Below are 16,777 nucleotides of genomic sequence, written 5' to 3'. Positions count from 1 at the left end.
GGTTGAAAAAGAGCTACTTTGAGCCTTTATCTTATACCGTGTTATTGATTATTATGTGCATGTTACATTAATTCATGCTTTCATATGGTATTTCATGCATATTACACTTGAGGATACATATGGTAAGGCCCGAGGAAAAATGGTTCCGGACGGAGTGATGTGATTGATAGACGAATAGGCTGAGTATTGAGATTGATAGCCAAATTGGCTGAGGATCTGATGGGAAATGGTTCCGGGTGGGGTGTATGGACCTCACGAGCCCCCTATTGGTCACGCATCCCTATTAAAGGAGCACCAATTGCATTAGATTTACATATCATATCATTTCTACCGACTTTTTGCTTACTTGCTTAATTATCTGTCTTAACTGTTTGTATGGATATCTATTTGAACTGTGGAAACTTACTTGTTGGATTACATTATACCCTTTTGAGCTAATAATAGTAAAGTGTGAGAGTAAGTATTCAGACGACCAACACTTGCCGCCATTTCAGTTTAGGATCGGTCGATGATGCTGCTAAGTGCACGTGTTTCCTCGTACTCACTCTACACTTGCTACACCGTTTTGTGTGAAAAGTCTGTTCTGAGCACCAGTAGAGTACGTGGAGCTACCTACCATCTAATGCTACCATTTGAGATACCAGGATGAGCTGCTTGGCTGCTCCGCGGTACCGGACTCCCTATATCCTTATTTTTGATTCTGTCTTATACTTTTGTACAATTGGACTTGTGTAATAGGAACATATATTGAAAAATTTAGTAACTCTTGTATTTATGAAACCTGATTTTGGGTGGTTTTTGTAGCACTTATCGTATTTTATGATTATGAGACTAAATTTATGACTTGATTTTTTTTTACTTTATCTTTCCACTGATTAATTGCTTAAGTAATTAATAATTAACTTAAGGTTCGTCTATGGAGTTTAGAATAGGTGTCTTCAAGGCTAGCGTGATTTTTTTGGTTGTGACAATGACACTTTGGTCATTAAATTTAAACTCATCGCATTATTGTACGAATGTGATTTATGACGTCATCATGGTAAGTGAACTTTGGAGAATGTCGTACACGTCTCTCTCTCCTTTTCGTCTCTTTCCATGAAAAAACTAGAAATAAATCTCAGCTTTTTAAGGAAAACGGTGGGTTTATATTCGGTGGAATTTTCACTGTTATGTCGGCATATCTATGGGGTTATATTTAGAGGTCGATTTGAGATTGAATTTGAGTGACTTCCTTGATATAGGTGTCACGACCCAACCCCGTAGGCCGTGACTAGTGCCCGAACTGGGCACCCGAACACACTCATCAAATCCGAATCACATACAGATAGCGTATACGGGCACAAATATCACACGCTGCCTCAAATTATATCAAACTGTCTCAGACACATTTCAAACACAACCATATATGTACATATATATCAGAAGCCGACAAGGCTATCAAATGGCGCAACGGCCTAAAACATATACAAACGCACGCCGTCAAGGCTGCCATGGCAAGTGGGATCATACAAACACACCCATACAGAAGTAGGCACAAAACCCACATATACGTCTACAGACCTCTAAACAGACCAACCGAATCACATGGCGGGACAGGGCCCCGCCGTACCCCTGAACAAATACATACATATGTAGCGAACGAAGATATGTACCAAAATGTAGGCTCCGGAATAAGAGGAGCACTCCAAATAGCAAAAGAGGGTGTCCTAAACTGGTGGATCACCAAACTGTGCGTCTGTACCTGCGGGCATGAAACGCAGCCCCCCGAAGAAAGGGGGTCAGTATGAAATATGTACTGAGTATGCAAAGCAGAAGATACAGAAAACAAATATGAGGCATAAACGAAATAGAAGTATAGAACATAAGTGCAAACCCGAAATATCAAAATGTTTACTCTCAAAATCTAAGTCATGCATAGGGCACAGAGAATATGGTCGCCCGCCCGTCGATGGCGCCATAACACAACATAACACCAGAAGGTTTCAAATCTCCGTATCCCCGTCACACATCATCACAACATATCATAAGCCATATCACAACATAACTCCATAAACGGAACCCGGTCCTATGGCGAGGTCTCGGGAACCGTAACACAGCATACTGCCGAATATATCATAGTGCGCACGATCACAAAACCGGCCCGGGAACCGGCGAACGATGTCATAATAGCAGGCACGAGCGGAGTAGTGCGGAAATCATATGCATATACATAATTAAATTCCCAGACTCGACAAATAAGTACGTATACATATATTTTGAGATCAGAAAGTCCAAAGTAAGTATCGAGTCCGTCGGAAGTAGTATACAAAAGATATAAGCCTTTAAATTTACAAACTTTCGAAAATATACTTCATAAGCCTTTTTCTGAAAATTTGGTATCATTCACATTGGGGAGCTTTCAAATAACTTATGGAGCACATCAAACGAAGCCACTAAAATACCATTCTTTGATAGCCAGAATCATAAACAAAAGTTCCTTCCTAACATTATACCAAAGTAAGTCGGATAGGACAAACGAAGGAAATCTCTGAGCTAGTGGGCCCACCTCGGGTCAAGTCGAGGTGGCGGACATGAATCACGAACATTAGACTCTATGGAGTCATCCATGAAAGTTTCAAAGCGATCAGATTACATTTGTGAAAGTTACGGATGCTTGATCATTTTTTCAACAAAACGTACCATTTATAGTTCAATGGCATTGAATGAATAGTACCAAAAATCAAACTCGGATTTCTATGAACAGAATTGTCCCCGAGGCTCAAATCTCAACCTAGTAAATCTAGGACATGCCAAGAGAAGGAAAGGGATAGCTTTACATACCTTACTTGCGTCTTACGCTCGTCCAAACTCAACTCACGTTTCGTCCAAAATCTACAATTGGTCATAGTTGCCAAATATGAGTTTCAAGCTTTCAAGAATTCAAATTTAAATCCATATTTGTCTACCGAAATTTCGGCAGCATTTCCCTTATAAATTCCACATCCCCGAGAGTCATCTCGGCCCAAAATATCAACAACAACAACACAACAATACCAACAACCACAACCAAACACATTCTAACACAACTAGTCTTCTTTTCTACATAATGCAACCCTTCCATTCCAACTCCACAATTCCAAACTAATATCAACACTTTCCATATTCATTAACTAGTTCAAGATTATTCAAACATATTTCAATAGCATTCTAAACAATATTCATGGATTCAAGTATTCCCGCCACTTCCATATTCCATCCGAAACTTCTACAAATGCAACGAAACTACCAAATCACATTGTTTTCCTCCAAATTCATTAATGAAAACAATAATTCACATTTAGAATCTCACTCTCACCATGATATAAAAATCATATAAAAATCACATAATTTCCCATAATAACATACAACCAATTTCAATGCTAACTCAAATCGTTAAACCTTTATTTACGTCATAAATGTCACAACGACACAACTAACCAACTAACTGAACTTCACTTCACTTCACCTCCCCTTCACCATACTATGGCTCACAGCCATACACTACTTCACACACACACACACGGCTATGCACACACACATCACAACTCCATAATTCTCATCCCATTCTCATCAACAACAACCACAATCTACACCTTAACAATTCCATTTCCATAATTACATAAATTCCCAATAAAATCATAAAATTCCGTACAACAACTTAACAACATTTTCATGCCAACTTGACTATTATTCTTCCAATTACATCACAAGGTCACAACAACTTAATTAACATAATAAATAAAATCAACTCATCTCCTCTTCACCATGAGGTACCTCACGGCCACAACACCCACACACATACACACGGCTCACACACACCACACCACAATTCCATGATTTCCATTCAATTCTACTCACTCTAACATCTATAAATCTTCAATAACATAAAAGAAACAAGAAGTCCTTACCTTTTTCCAATAAGTTCTCCTTGCCACCAAAGTCACTTTCTTGCCAAAATAATTATACCACTTTGTAGAGAATCTTGAACTTAGTAGAGATACAAGAAAATTAGGATTTTTGGATTGAAGATTGAAGGGCAAAATTTTTTCTTTCTTTTCTCTCCCCTTTTTTTCTTATGGCCGAACCTCACCTTCTCTTTCTCTCTTTCTTTTGTTTTCTTGGTTGTTCTTGAAACTTCATGAAGAATGAAGACTTGTTGGCCCCCTTTATTTATTTATCACATGACCTTAATAAATTCATGGGCTTGGACTATTCTTCATGGACCATGGCCGGCCAAGCCCTTAAATTGGGCCTCTAATTTCTCTTTTTTTTTTAGCCCAATTAGCTATGGATCATATTTTGTAATTCCCGAAACCAATTTCTGAAATTCCAATTTTGCCCTTGGCCTTCCTCCGTATTTCCGCTCCAATAATTTTCATGAATATCACACATGTGTTAAATAAAACAAAAACATAGCCTTATTTCCTACAAGGCAAGATTATTCCAACTTTTCCAAATGCGCAAAAACGCGGGATATAACAATAGGCTCTATAGATTTTGGGTGAATTAATTTTACGATAAATTTCCAGTTTTGACCTCGGGGGATCATGTTTGACTTTTGGATTGACTTTTTGGGTTCGGAATAGCAATATTTCAATATGGGCATCTACGAATTCACACGTTTACATAGATTACGTCTTTAAACAGATTGAGATAGTTCGTGTGATCGCTTGAGTTTCAGACTCCGAATTTAAGGCAAGTTGAGACATTACTTGACTCTATATGAGGCGTATGATTAGTAATTAACTAAGATTAAGGGAAATGGGTAAAAATGGAGTCCCGTACTTGTGAGGTGACAAGCACTTGTACATGTACCGGTGCCATTGTATTAGGTTGATGTATATGATTCGTTGTTACTGTATACTCAAGAATGCCAAAGCATGTGGACATTAGCTGGTAGTTAATTCTTTTGATTTGACTGTTTATGTGCAAAATGAGTATCTTGATTGATTGCTTATGTGCACATATCACTTCGAAATTCTCGTTTAAGATTGAAAAAGAGCTACTTTGAGCCTTTATCTTATACAATGTTATTGCTTATTATGTGCATGGTACATTAATTCATGCTTTCCTATGGCATCTTGTGGATATTACACTTGAGGATACATATAGTGAGGCCCGATGAAAAATGTTTCCGGACGGAGTGATGCGATTGATAGTCGAATAGGCTGAGTATTGAGATCGATAGCTGAATTGACTGAGGATTGATAGCACTTATCGTATTTTATGATTATGAGACTTAGTTTATGACTTGAAATTTTGTTTACTTTATCTTTCCACTGATTAATTGCTTAAGTAATTAAGAATTAGCTTAAGGTTCGTCCACAGAGTTTAGAATAGGTGTCTTCAAGGCTAGCGTGAATTTTTTGGGTCGTGACAATAGCACTTTGGTCATTAAATTTAAACTCATCACATTATTGTACGAATATGATATATGACCTCATCATGGTAAGTGAACTTTGGAGAATGTCGTACACGTCTCTCTCTCCTTTTCGTCTCTTTCCCTGAAAAAACTAGAAATAAATCTCAGGTTTTTAAGAAAAAGGGTGGGTTTTTATTTGGTGGAATTTTCACCTTTTTATAGTTCTTTGTTAGTGTATTCATGGGATTATATTTGATCGTTACATAAAATGAGACTTTTCATCTTAAATTTAAGATACGATATAATAAAATTGAAATAACAAATCAAAACAAACATTATACTTAAAATATAAACAAGTAACAACCATCCAAACAAGTTGTAGCATAATGCCAAACAAATTACCATATTAAAAATGACTAAAGAAACCTAAATAATTAAACCCCCACTCTCACTTTCAATTCAATAAAAACAAAAAACACTACTAGTAATGGTACATACCATTTTATTCATACCTATCCATCACTTCACACAAGCACAAACAACACGTAGACTATGTAATACGCTACCATGTTGTCTTTCTTTCCTTTTCCTCTCTTTTCTTGAAAAAAAAAACCCTAAAAATCTCAGGTTTTTAAGGAAAAGGGTCGGTGGGATTTTCACTTTTTTTTTTCTTTCTTTCTTTTGTCGGTTGGTGTATTTATGGGGATCGTTTTGAGAATTTTCTTGAAAAACTGGTGACTTTGGTTGTTGTTGTTATGGAGAGATCTAATAGTAGAGATTTTAAAGACTTGACTAGCTCTTCTAGCTCCATATCTGGTATAGCTTACTGCCTTTCTTTTTGTTCATTCTTGAATTTGTAGATCGATTCTTGAATTTGCTAGGATGTGATGCTCTTTTTTTTAATAATAAAAAGGGGTTTATTTACCAGTATTTGGATTTTTTTTATACGAGGTTGTCGAGGTCGAGAATTCGGGCAGAGGGTTCTTGAATTTTCTCTGATGTGATGCTTTTTTTTTTTTAAGAAAAATGTTTGTTTACTAGTATTTGTATTATTTTTATAGGAGGGTGTGGAAGTCGAGAATTAGGTAGATAATTTTCTCTGATGTGATGGTTTTTTTTTTTTAAAAGAAAAATGCTTATTTACTGGTATTTGGATTGTTTTTTTATAGGGTGTTGTGGAGGTTGAGAATTAGGGTAGAGGATTCTTGAATTTGCTCTGATGTGATTTTTTTTTTTAAATAGAAAAAACATTTACTATTTACTAGTATTTGGATTAATTTTTTATAGGAGGGTGGGGAGGTCGAGAATTAGGGTCGAGATAATTAGTACTCCATTCAATTTATGTGAATCCATTTGACTGGACACGAAGTTTAAGAAAGTAAAGAAGACTTTTAAACTTGTGATGTTAAATGAGTCACATGTATATTGTGTGGCTATAAATCATTTCATAAAGGTAAATTGTTTTCAAATGTAGAAAGATGTCATTCTTTTTGGCATGGACTAATAAGGAAGTAGGTTCACATAAATTGAAACAGAGGGAGTATTATTCTTGTTTTTCCTTATTTTTAGATTTCTATTACCACTTGTTTTTTCTTTAGCCTCGGTTATCTTATTATCTTGTTATCTTCTTGTTGTTTCCTCTTGTTAAGCGGTAAGGTTTGTGACGCTCTACCCTCCCCAGACCCCACTTGTGGGATTACACTGGATATGATGTTGTATTTATATAGTACTATTGGGAAGGAAAGGGTAGTAGGGGAGGATTTTATGTGGCTGACCCGAACTAGTTTGAGATTGAGGTGTAAGGATTTCACTTTTTTTTTTTTTTTTTTGGTGGTAATATTTGTCAGTATTGGGATCAAATGGGTGATAAGAGTGTAGTTGAGAGAGGATGTACGTGGCTAACCCAACTAGTATAGGATTGAGGTGTAATGATTTGTACGTTCTTTTGCACCGAATGGTGTGGCCTTGTAGTCAATGAAGTGGGTTGAGCACCATGAGGTCTCAGGTTCGTTCTAATCCCAACAGAGACAAAAAGACAAGGTGATTGCTTCCTATTTGTCCTAGCCTTGGTGGATAGAGTTATTTGGTACCTGTGGCTGTTGTTGGTGGGAGGTGGCTAATATCCCATGGAATTAGTCGAGGTGCGCACAAGCTGGTTCGAAAACCATGGTTATCCAAAAAAAATGATTTGTATATTCTTTGTTTGGAGAAGAAGGGGGGGGGGGGGGGGTTGGTTGTGGAGGTTGGGAGTTTAATATGTGCTTTCATTCATTGGAATGAGATGGGTCAAATTAAAGTGGAATGGATACAGGGAATTCATACATTCTGACTAGTTTGGCATTGAGTTGTAGTAGTACTTGATGTTGCTCTTCTCCAATACCTTACTTTACATTCTAACTTTTCTTGATTTTCCTTCTTTTACTTGGCATATATTGGATCCTGACTAGTTTGACATTGGTAAAATTGAGTGCTTATTTGGGCTTTGATGCAGATGGTGCCCTCTTTGATGCATCGCAGTATGCATTTTTTGGGCGAGATATAACAGAGGAGGTTGAATTGGGTGGTTTAGATGGTGAAAAAGACAATAGTGATCTGGCTATCAGAGGTGACGACGAGATACAGGAGTATCATTTATTTGAGAAAGATGAGGTACAATCTACTTTCACTTACATGAAATATTTGTTGCTGAGGCTTGGGATTTCAATGAAGGGTGTAATCAACATGTTCTCCTATTGTGACTGAAAGTATGAGGACCTGTTTAACTCACAAAATACATCAGATCATCTATGCTACCAACAGATGGAGATTATTTTGATTTAGAAAATATAATGTTATAGGTGTGGGGCTGACTCATCAAACAGATGCAAGGCATCTTCACGGAATTGTACCTTTGTTTGTCAAGTATCGCACTCGAATAAAATGTTGAAATTTGTGGAGATACCTAATCTAGAAGCAATCCTACGATGGAATAGGAAATTAAATCGTCCGTCAATCTTATCTTTTCATCTGCTTATTGTGGTGGGAATAATCTTTTAAAATCTTTTCCCTAAACTTAGGGTTTTTATTTTTTGGTCTCTATTGAGGTAAAGGGAAGATGGGCTCAATCAGTGCCAATTGCAGTCATTAAGTGATTTACTAGTAATTGTGGCACTAGGTACTTTTATTGGTTGAGACATAGATTAGTTGCAAGATTTTGAGGAGTTTGTGATTTATTAGTGATTGCAGCTTAAGGTTGGTGTGGCACTAGGTTCTTGTGTATTGGTTGTGACATTGATTAATAGTTGCAAAATTTTGAAGAGTTTTAAGATAAGTGAAGGTTTGTGCTGGTTATGGCAATTCATAGCAGAAATGTTTAAGGGTGATAGAAGGAGATGGCTCATTTGGTTTATGTTTAAATAGGTACACTGGCATTGTTATCAAAAGCGAAAAGCGCAAAAAGCTCTAAGGTCCATCGGGGTTTTAAGCGCAAATCGCAAATAAAGTGTGGGCTTTAGTGCAAAAAGGCGCAAATGGAGAAAAAATACAAATGAATATGTTTAGCCCAAGACTAATAATTCTAAGCATAAAAAACAAATATATGGACAAAAAAAATTAATTCCTTTTTTACGATAAAGTGAAATATCAATTGTTTAGTGTCGCCTTATCAGAAGACGCTCATTCGCAAGGAAAAGTTTGTCTTATAGCCTTGATGACGACACTAAAGCGCACATTAAGCGAGGTGAAGCGCTCAACATGTTTTGAGCCTCGCTTCAAGGCTTAAGCGCGCCTTTCACAACACTGTACACTTGAATTTGTTCAGCAGAATAGAACAAGTTTCTTAGAAGTTGGAGTCCAGCCGTACTTTTAGGAAACTGTTACCTATTTCCAAAAAAAAAAAAAAGAAGATAAAATGCATTCTTTGAGGAAAAAGATTGCCCTTTTATTAATTCCGTTTGTTACTTCTGCGAACTGCTCAATTTTCCAAGACTTGAGAATTAGTTAATCTCAGCACCATCAAACAGGGCCTTCGAAGTTGGCAGGAAAGATCCTTAGAAATATTTGCTCTTCTTCAATAAAAAATAGCTTTGGGTATTGCTTAGATTAGCTTTGCTTTCCTCTCTCTCTCTCCCCCCCCCCCCCTAAAATATGTGCTCCACTTTCTGTTATTCTGAATAAATGGTTTGTCACTTGGTGCTGGTAACCTTTAAATTTAGTTGCATTTATTCTACGAGAAATCTCCAAACATCTGCATTACGATTTGCGGTGTGAACCTTTACTTGGTGTTCTAAGTATGCTATATTTGCTGATTACCTTGATAAATTGCAGGCTCTGGCAATTTTTCCTTTGTACTGCCTCTAATTCAGTGCTTTGTTTCCAGGGATCAGTCTTGGGCTCTTTATCAGACATAGATGATCTAGCAACGACATTTTCAAAGGTCAGCCAATGCAGCACCTTTTTTAAGTGGCAATATTGATTTGATTGCCTGATGTTGCGAGCTGTTTGGCTTGGGCTCTTTTTACTTTATCTAATCGTGTGCCTTCCTAGTGGCACGCGTCTTTCTTTTTTCTGTCTTTTTCCGTGAGATATAGTATATCTTGAGGTAATTGATTCCTTGTTTAGTATTGTAAAAACATGAGTTATTACCTCAAAACCCCCCTACACTCTCCATGTTTTGTCAGTTTAATACTTAAACTATGGGGTGTTGTTGTTGCCTCCCGAACTATAACATTTCCAATCTAAAACATTCCTGCTATGCCAAGTGGCACGGAGAGTGGTCTCACTCTTTTTGCAGTGTGTGAGAGCTATAAAATAGGCCAAAAAGAGCATCCATGTGACATTTTACATTAATTTTTACTTCTTATTTATTCTTTTTTCTTCTCTTCTCATTCATTTTATCTTCTTCAAATCTCTACATCTTTTGTTAATGACAGTAAACCAATTGAAATTCAAAATAATAGTAATAAAAAAATCTAGTGAAAAATCACGACTGAATTTTATCATAGAACTTAATTAAAAAAATATAACTCTAAAATAACAGTAATACTAAAAAAATGTACATTAAAGCATAAAACAAACTTTTTCTTATCTGTTCTTTCTTCTTGGCTTATCTTAATTTATTGATTTCTTTGTCTTCTTCTTCAAAATCCAATAATTTTTTATAACAGTAGATTCAGTTGAAAACTGATATTTATAAAATAACGTTAAAATAAAAAAATTAATCACTCGCAGTAAATTGCAAATTAGAACAAAATTTACTCAATAGTAATAAACCCAATTGAATAGTTTGAATATTAGAACATACTTAAATCAATGTTGTACATGTTATGGGTGATGTCTTTTTAACCGAGTCTACCAGCAGAAGGAAAAAACAAAAAATAAAAAAAATTAATTTTAAAAAACAACGTAAAATATCGCATGGATGCTCATTTTTTGGCCTATCTTCTAGCTCCCACGTGCCACAAAGAGGGTAGGCCACTCTCCATGCCACTTGGTATTGCCGGGGGTTTTTAGATAGGAAATGATATAGTTTAGGGGGGTAGGAGCAACATCCCTTAGTTTAAGTATTAAACTGACCTATGTTGCTCGGACTCTTCACTTTCGGTGCCGCACCCGTGTCGACACGACATGGGTGTGGGTGTGGGATCTGTACCCGATCTGGTCAACTAATTTTGGGTACTTTGACCAAAATCGATGGAGAAATTTCGGACAGATTCAGTGATTTATATAATCAAAACAAAAGCTATGGTGAAATTGAAGAAAATGGAATACCTTGTATATAGAAATTTCTATGTCACTCCTTTTCCTTTTATCTCCCCTCCAGATTCTCCTCTTAATCAGTATTTTCTTCTCAAGTTTTCCACATAAATATCTCATAATTTAGGTTTTATAACTTTATTTTTAGATATTTGAATTATTTTTAGCCGAATCCCCACACCTGGATCCGTATCCCTGAATCTTAAAATTTAGATCATGAAGGATCCGACCTCTAGATCCGCACCCGTATCGGACACCCGCACCGAGTCCGAGCAACTTAGTTTAGGGGGCGCTTTGAGGTATTGCCTCTAAAAAAATCTAAAGCACCTAAACTGTGGTTGTGACTTTTTACATCTTCTCTATTGAGCACCGAATATCTACTTGTACTGGATCAATCTGAGTACTTTTTTTTCCTTTTCTCCAGTTGAACAGAAATGTCCCTGGACCAAGGCATCCTGGCGTTATTGGTGACCGTGGATCAGGCTCTTTTTCAAGGGAAAGTAAGTGCACATATTTAGTCATTAGCTGATGTTGGTATCTGAATATTTGATAAATCTCTTGGGCTAGTTTCTGTATTGCCTGAAATATAATTTTGCTCTTTAGCTTGCCTGAGATTACTTTGAGATAGAAAACAATGCCCCTTCATTATTCTATCTGCCCATGCACATTTGTGCCACTAGTCCCAGATTTGTGAATAACTGTGATATCATATATAGGCACCTAAAACTCAGTCAATCGTGGCACTAGTCTTACATCTTTTGGTCTTTCAGATATCATATAAAATGAAATGAAACTGAATACATTTATTCTCACAAGCTCACAGAGGAGGGACCGATACATGCACCAGTCCCAAGCTTATATGCTACTATGTCTTATAATGCACCCTTCATTTCTTTTTTCCCCTTATCAAATAAAGAAATGGTGGATGTATGTTAAGATTTAGCGGCCTATAAGCTTGGGATTTGTGCATGTCTGGGTCCTTGCACTGTGCGTGTGAGAACAAAGTATTGAAGTTTGAGCATTTTAGAGGTGAAACACAAGGATCTGTTAACTTGACCTTGACTTTAGCACCCTATCATCTTCCATCTTCTTTCTTTAGACACTGTTTCCTGTCTTTTCTCCACTGCTTGAGACACGAATTTATCATGCATGTCTCACATCTTCTTGTTTGCATGTTCATCTACTATGGTGACCTCTTTGCCTTTGCGATGTACACTAGATTATCTCTTTAGGGCATTGTAATCATTCTTCTCTTTGATTGATAGACCTTATGTGCAGGTTCATCTGCAGCTGAATGGGTGAAAGAAGCAGACTTTCATGATTGGTTTGATCAGCATTTATCTGACACTGAATGTTACCAGGAAAGCAAAAAATGGTCTTCACAGCCACATATCTCTGCAGTACATCTTGCAGAGTCAAAACCATTGTATAGAACATCCTCATACCCTGAGCAACCCCCACAACCCCAGCAACTTCAGCACTACTTAAGTGAACCCATTTTATTACCAAAATCATCTTACACTTCTTTTCCTCCTCCTGGTGGTAGATCTCAACCCTCACCACAACACAGCCTTTCCCGACAAAACATGTCATCTCTTTCTGCTGGACCTCAGTCTCCCTATTCTTCTGCTAATCTGTTGAACTCTAATATGCATTTGACAGGCTTGGCTCCTCATGGGCTCCACTATGGTGGTGGAAACATCCCACAATTGAACTCTACTAGTCTTTCTCTTAATACTAGGTTGCAAAACCAGTGGACCAGCCATGCCGGACTCATCCATGGGGACCATACTGGTCTCTTAGATAGCGTCTTACATCATCAATTTCCTCATCAAAACGGCTTACTATCCCCCCAGTTACTGTCCCCACAGCAGTTGCAACAGCAGAGACTTCATCTTTCAGTTCAGCCTTCTTTAGCTCATTTTTCAGCACTAAGATCCCAATTGTTTAGTTCCTTCCCTTCACCATCTCATCTAGGAAAGTATGATTTTAGAGATCCACGATCTAAGCCGTCACACAAGGGTAGACAAAATGTGCTCTTTTCTAAACAAGGCTCGGATACTGCTAGCCACAAAAGTGAAAGTAATATGCCACAGTTCCGATCTAAGTATATGACTGGTGATGAAATAGAGAGCATCCTGAAAATGCAGCATTCTGCAGCACATGGCAATGATCCATATGTAGACGACTACTATCACCAGGCCCGCCTTGCAAATAAAGCAGTGGAGTTGAGGTCAAAACATCGGTTCTGTCCAAATAAGGAACAGTCTTCTCGGTCGCGTAATAGCGCAGAGTCACAGCCTCATCTTCATGTTGATGCTCAGGGACGGGTTTCATTTTCTTCCATCCGTAGGCCTCGTCCACTTCTTGAAGTTGATCCACCAGGCTTTGTTGGCATTGATGGCAGTATTGAACAGAAGATATCCGAGAGACCCTTGGAACAGGAGCCAATGCTTGCAGCTAGAATCACAATAGAAGATGGTTTCTATCTTCTCACTGAGGTAGATGACATTGACAGGCTCCTTCAGTTTAGTCAGCCCCAAGACGGTGGTGCTCAGCTCAGGCGGAAGCGACAGATCCTGCTGGAAGGCATGGCTGCCTCACTTCAACTAGTTGACCCGCTTGGCAAAAGTGGCAGTTCTTCTGTCGGGCTTACCCCTAAAGATGACATTGTATTTCTATGGTTGCTGTCTCTTCCCAAGGGCCGAAAGCTCATCTCAAGGTATCTTCAGCTTCTTCTACCTGGTGGCGAGCTTGTCAGAATAGTTTGTATGGCAATTTTTCGCCATTTGAGGTTTTTGTATGGTGGTCTTCCACCTGACCTAGAAGCAGCTGAGACCATCTCTGATCTTGCAAAAATAGTCTCTAAATGCGTCAGTGGCATGGACCTCAATTCACTCAGTGCTTGTCTTGCTGCTGTTGTGTGTTCGTCGGAACAGCCACCTCTTCGCCCTCTTGGAAGCCCTGCTGGAGATGGAGCCTCCATTATTCTAAAATCTGTTCTTGAAAGGGCAACTGTTCTATTAACTGATCCTCAGGCTGCTAACAGCTTCAGCATGCCTAATCCTGCCCTTTGGCAGGCATCTTTTGATGCTTTTTTTGGTTTACTTACGAAGTATTGTCTGAGTAAGTATGACAGTATCATGCAATCGATACTAGCGCAGACTCAACCAGACGCCGCTGAAATGATTAGTTCAGAGGTCGCAAGAGCCGTAAGCAGAGAAATGCCAGTGGAACTTTTACGTGCTAGTCTTCCACATACAAATGAGCACCAAAGGAAGCTGTTGTTGAATTTTGCTGAGCGGTCCATGCCTGTTACTGGATTCAACGCTCATGGTGGAAGCAGTGGACATATAAATCCCGAATCTGTAAGCTGTTAGCTGAGATGGTAAGATTTCATAATAGCAAGTGCAGTTGTACATCCGTAGTTCTCAAGGTTACTTTCTGGCTTCTCTTTGCCAGAACATGTTGTTCTGCTTCAGCATCAGTCTAGGAGAATATAGAAGGCTGTGGAAGCATGGGTATGCATATATGTTAGGCGTCTTTTAAGGCCTAGTTCCTCTTCCTCCTAATCCATGTCTTTTCCCTCTGTTTCTCTCACCATCTTCTTTCCCTGTTTCTCTTTTCTTCTCTGTTTTTCTCTTTCTCCCTTTTTCTTTTGCTTCATTGAAGGAAAGATGGGCTTCTTTGTCCTTTTCCTTCTTTGTGATGGTCGTCTTGTCTTACATAACTGTGTATTATGTCTGAAAGGAATGGGGTTATTGGTCACTCTTTTAAGTTAGGTCATTCAAAGAGCTTTATTTTTTATGCTCTTTCTGTAAACTCGTCGGGTAAAAGCTGGAAGGATAGAATGTACAGGTGATTTGTGGAGTTTGGCAACTCTTGATGCACTTGGCCCTCTCCCTCTCTGCTTTCAGGAAGAGGGTACAAAAGGATTTCTTCACCCTGAAGTAATGTTGCTGGCTCGGAGGAGAAGAGGGTTCAGCTCTGCAGTTTCAGTGGGGAAACATTTGCTAGACTTGAAAACTTTCTAAATGGAAACTGTAATAATTAGATCTTGTGCATTAACAATTTACTCTATTACATTTCCCCGAAATTGTTTACAAAGTTATTTTAAAACTTGCCATCAGTTCCTTTCACTTAATGTTTTCAGTACAAAGGCTGTGAAGGTCTGGTGCAACTACACCCATCTCCACTGCCCCGTTGGGGGCAGGCTGTTGTGCGCTTACGTAGCTGAATTCCAATGCAATACCTAGTTATAAGTAGTAAGTTTACAGGAAGGACTCATCTTTCCTCTTCTTTTTGTTGATTTTTCAACAATGGTAGTGTCTGTGTCAGTTTGGACACAGTGGGAGTAGCACATTTATCATAACTGTCTACCAAGGCTTACGTAGAAAGAAATAGCAACTTATAGCGTCTCTTTTTTGTCTTTGTTGGGATTTAATCCTTTGTCTTCTTTCAGATATTTTACTTCTCCAATGGTAGTTAACAAGTCTGCACCTAATGTTCAAGAATTTTCAGGTTTTAGGTACTTCCTCTACATTAGGGTGGACTTTTTTATTTTGATCCTTTGGCTAGTGTTGTTACTTTTTACCCCAGTAGCGCCCTTCATCTACTGTACTTTTAGCTTAATTTATTGGTATTATCACTATTTGTTGCAACTTTAGCGCCTATTTTAATGGTATGATTTCTAATTTTTGTAATGCTCATAATGGAACATTTTCTTAGGTAGCGGTGCGTTCCTTCTATAATCTACTTGTAAGAGTTGATGCATATTAATTAATCAAATATTTTAATAAGCAGTTTGTGATATTTTTGAATTCCTCTAAAATGGCCAAGAAGAAATTGGATTAATAAATTTGCGGAATTAATTAGTCCTAATGATACGAAACTACTAACACAAGGGTCAGTAGTTTCTTGGTCATGAGTGATTTTGATATTTTTGAACGTTTTGCTTCTTTATTAAAAAAACGTGACGATTCAAATCTTTGAGTATTCTACCATCTATATTTACTTCCAAAAAAAATAAAAAAAGGAAAAAAATTGGTGGATTCTTTCAGTTTTGAACCTTGAAGGGTACCTGTTAGTGAGGGTGTGTTTGGTGTACATCTGCTGTGATACATGTTTGTAAATTGTGACCAGTTGGCACAGTGCTAAGCCAACGATTACCTCTTGGCAATCTGATTGAGCACTGACATGCATGTAATGAAAGAAGAGCTACTGCCACAAGGATTGCACTACTTGTGCTCGCTGATATCTGCATTTTAGTTTCTTAAACGGTTTATTCAATTCAAATTTTTAGTGGAAAAAGTGAATAAAAGCAATATTTATAAAGAGAGAATTGTGGAATTGAAGCTGAACACAGACGGGAGCTTCATCTCTTTTACTGTAAAAGCTGGTATAGGAGGGATGTTGAGAAATGACAAGGGTGAACTTGTTATAGCCTTCTCCAGTGGCTAATACCGTATGAAACCTGGTTCTAAGCTAATTGACCTCGCCACGGGTCGCCCGATAATCCCTCCATTTTCAAGATCCATTTCTAGAAGCAATGATGCTTATGTAAACTTCTCAAAAAAAGCAATTGACGCGAAGATCCTCTCCTATACAATGCGACAGTAACCTAGAGGCAGAAGCTTTGTCAGCTAAATATAGGTTGAGACTTAG

General features: G+C 37.9%; 1 protein-coding gene and 1 long non-coding RNA gene across 5 annotated transcripts; one reads left to right on the top strand and one right to left on the bottom strand.

The window, feature by feature from the left end:
- Nucleotides 1-1,387: 1,387 nt before the first annotated feature.
- Nucleotides 1,388-4,270, bottom strand: LOC132640867 (uncharacterized). Of its 2 annotated transcripts, XR_009582466.1 has the most exons (3): nucleotides 3,927-4,257; nucleotides 2,821-2,871; nucleotides 1,388-1,741 (listed from the first exon to the last, which is right to left on the bottom strand). It is a non-coding gene; the product is annotated as an uncharacterized LOC132640867 (long non-coding RNA). The 2 variants fall into 2 exon arrangements; XR_009582465.1 differs by having other exon boundaries at nucleotides 2,821-4,270.
- A 1,549-nt stretch (nucleotides 4,271-5,819) lies between these two features.
- Nucleotides 5,820-15,252, top strand: LOC132640866 (protein PAT1 homolog 1-like). 3 transcript variants are annotated; one of them, XM_060357666.1, is made up of 5 exons: nucleotides 5,824-6,196; nucleotides 7,872-8,029; nucleotides 9,738-9,794; nucleotides 11,538-11,613; nucleotides 12,392-15,252. In XM_060357666.1, exons 1-5 carry the CDS (start codon nucleotides 6,136-6,138, stop codon nucleotides 14,491-14,493), a joined length of 2,454 nt encoding a protein of 817 aa, XP_060213649.1. In that variant the 5' UTR covers nucleotides 5,824-6,135; the 3' UTR covers nucleotides 14,494-15,252. The 3 variants fall into 3 exon arrangements, with proteins under 3 accessions (XP_060213651.1, XP_060213649.1, XP_060213650.1); XM_060357668.1 differs by lacking the exon at nucleotides 7,872-8,029 and having other exon boundaries at nucleotides 5,820-6,196; nucleotides 12,379-15,252; XM_060357667.1 differs by lacking the exon at nucleotides 5,824-6,196 and having other exon boundaries at nucleotides 7,947-8,029; nucleotides 12,379-15,252.
- The last annotated feature ends 1,525 nt before the right edge of the window (nucleotides 15,253-16,777 follow it).

This window comes from Lycium barbarum, chromosome 5, assembly GCF_019175385.1.
Source record: "Lycium barbarum isolate Lr01 chromosome 5, ASM1917538v2, whole genome shotgun sequence".
NCBI lineage: Eukaryota > Viridiplantae > Streptophyta > Magnoliopsida > Solanales > Solanaceae > Lycium > Lycium barbarum.
The sequence above is the reverse complement of the archived record's forward strand: the minus strand, read 5'-3'. Positions and strand labels throughout refer to the sequence as shown.

Excerpts from the sequence above, each read along its gene's own strand:
- LOC132640866 (XM_060357666.1), top strand. The coding sequence starts at position 6,136 with ATGGAGAGATCTAATAGTAGAGATTTTAAAGACTTGACTAGCTCTTCT. Across the intron at positions 8,030-9,737 it reads ATTTATTTGAGAAAGATGAG|GGATCAGTCTTGGGCTCTTT; the intron begins GTACAATCTACT and ends CTTTGTTTCCAG. Across the intron at positions 11,614-12,391 it reads AGGCTCTTTTTCAAGGGAAA|GTTCATCTGCAGCTGAATGG; the intron begins GTAAGTGCACAT and ends CCTTATGTGCAG.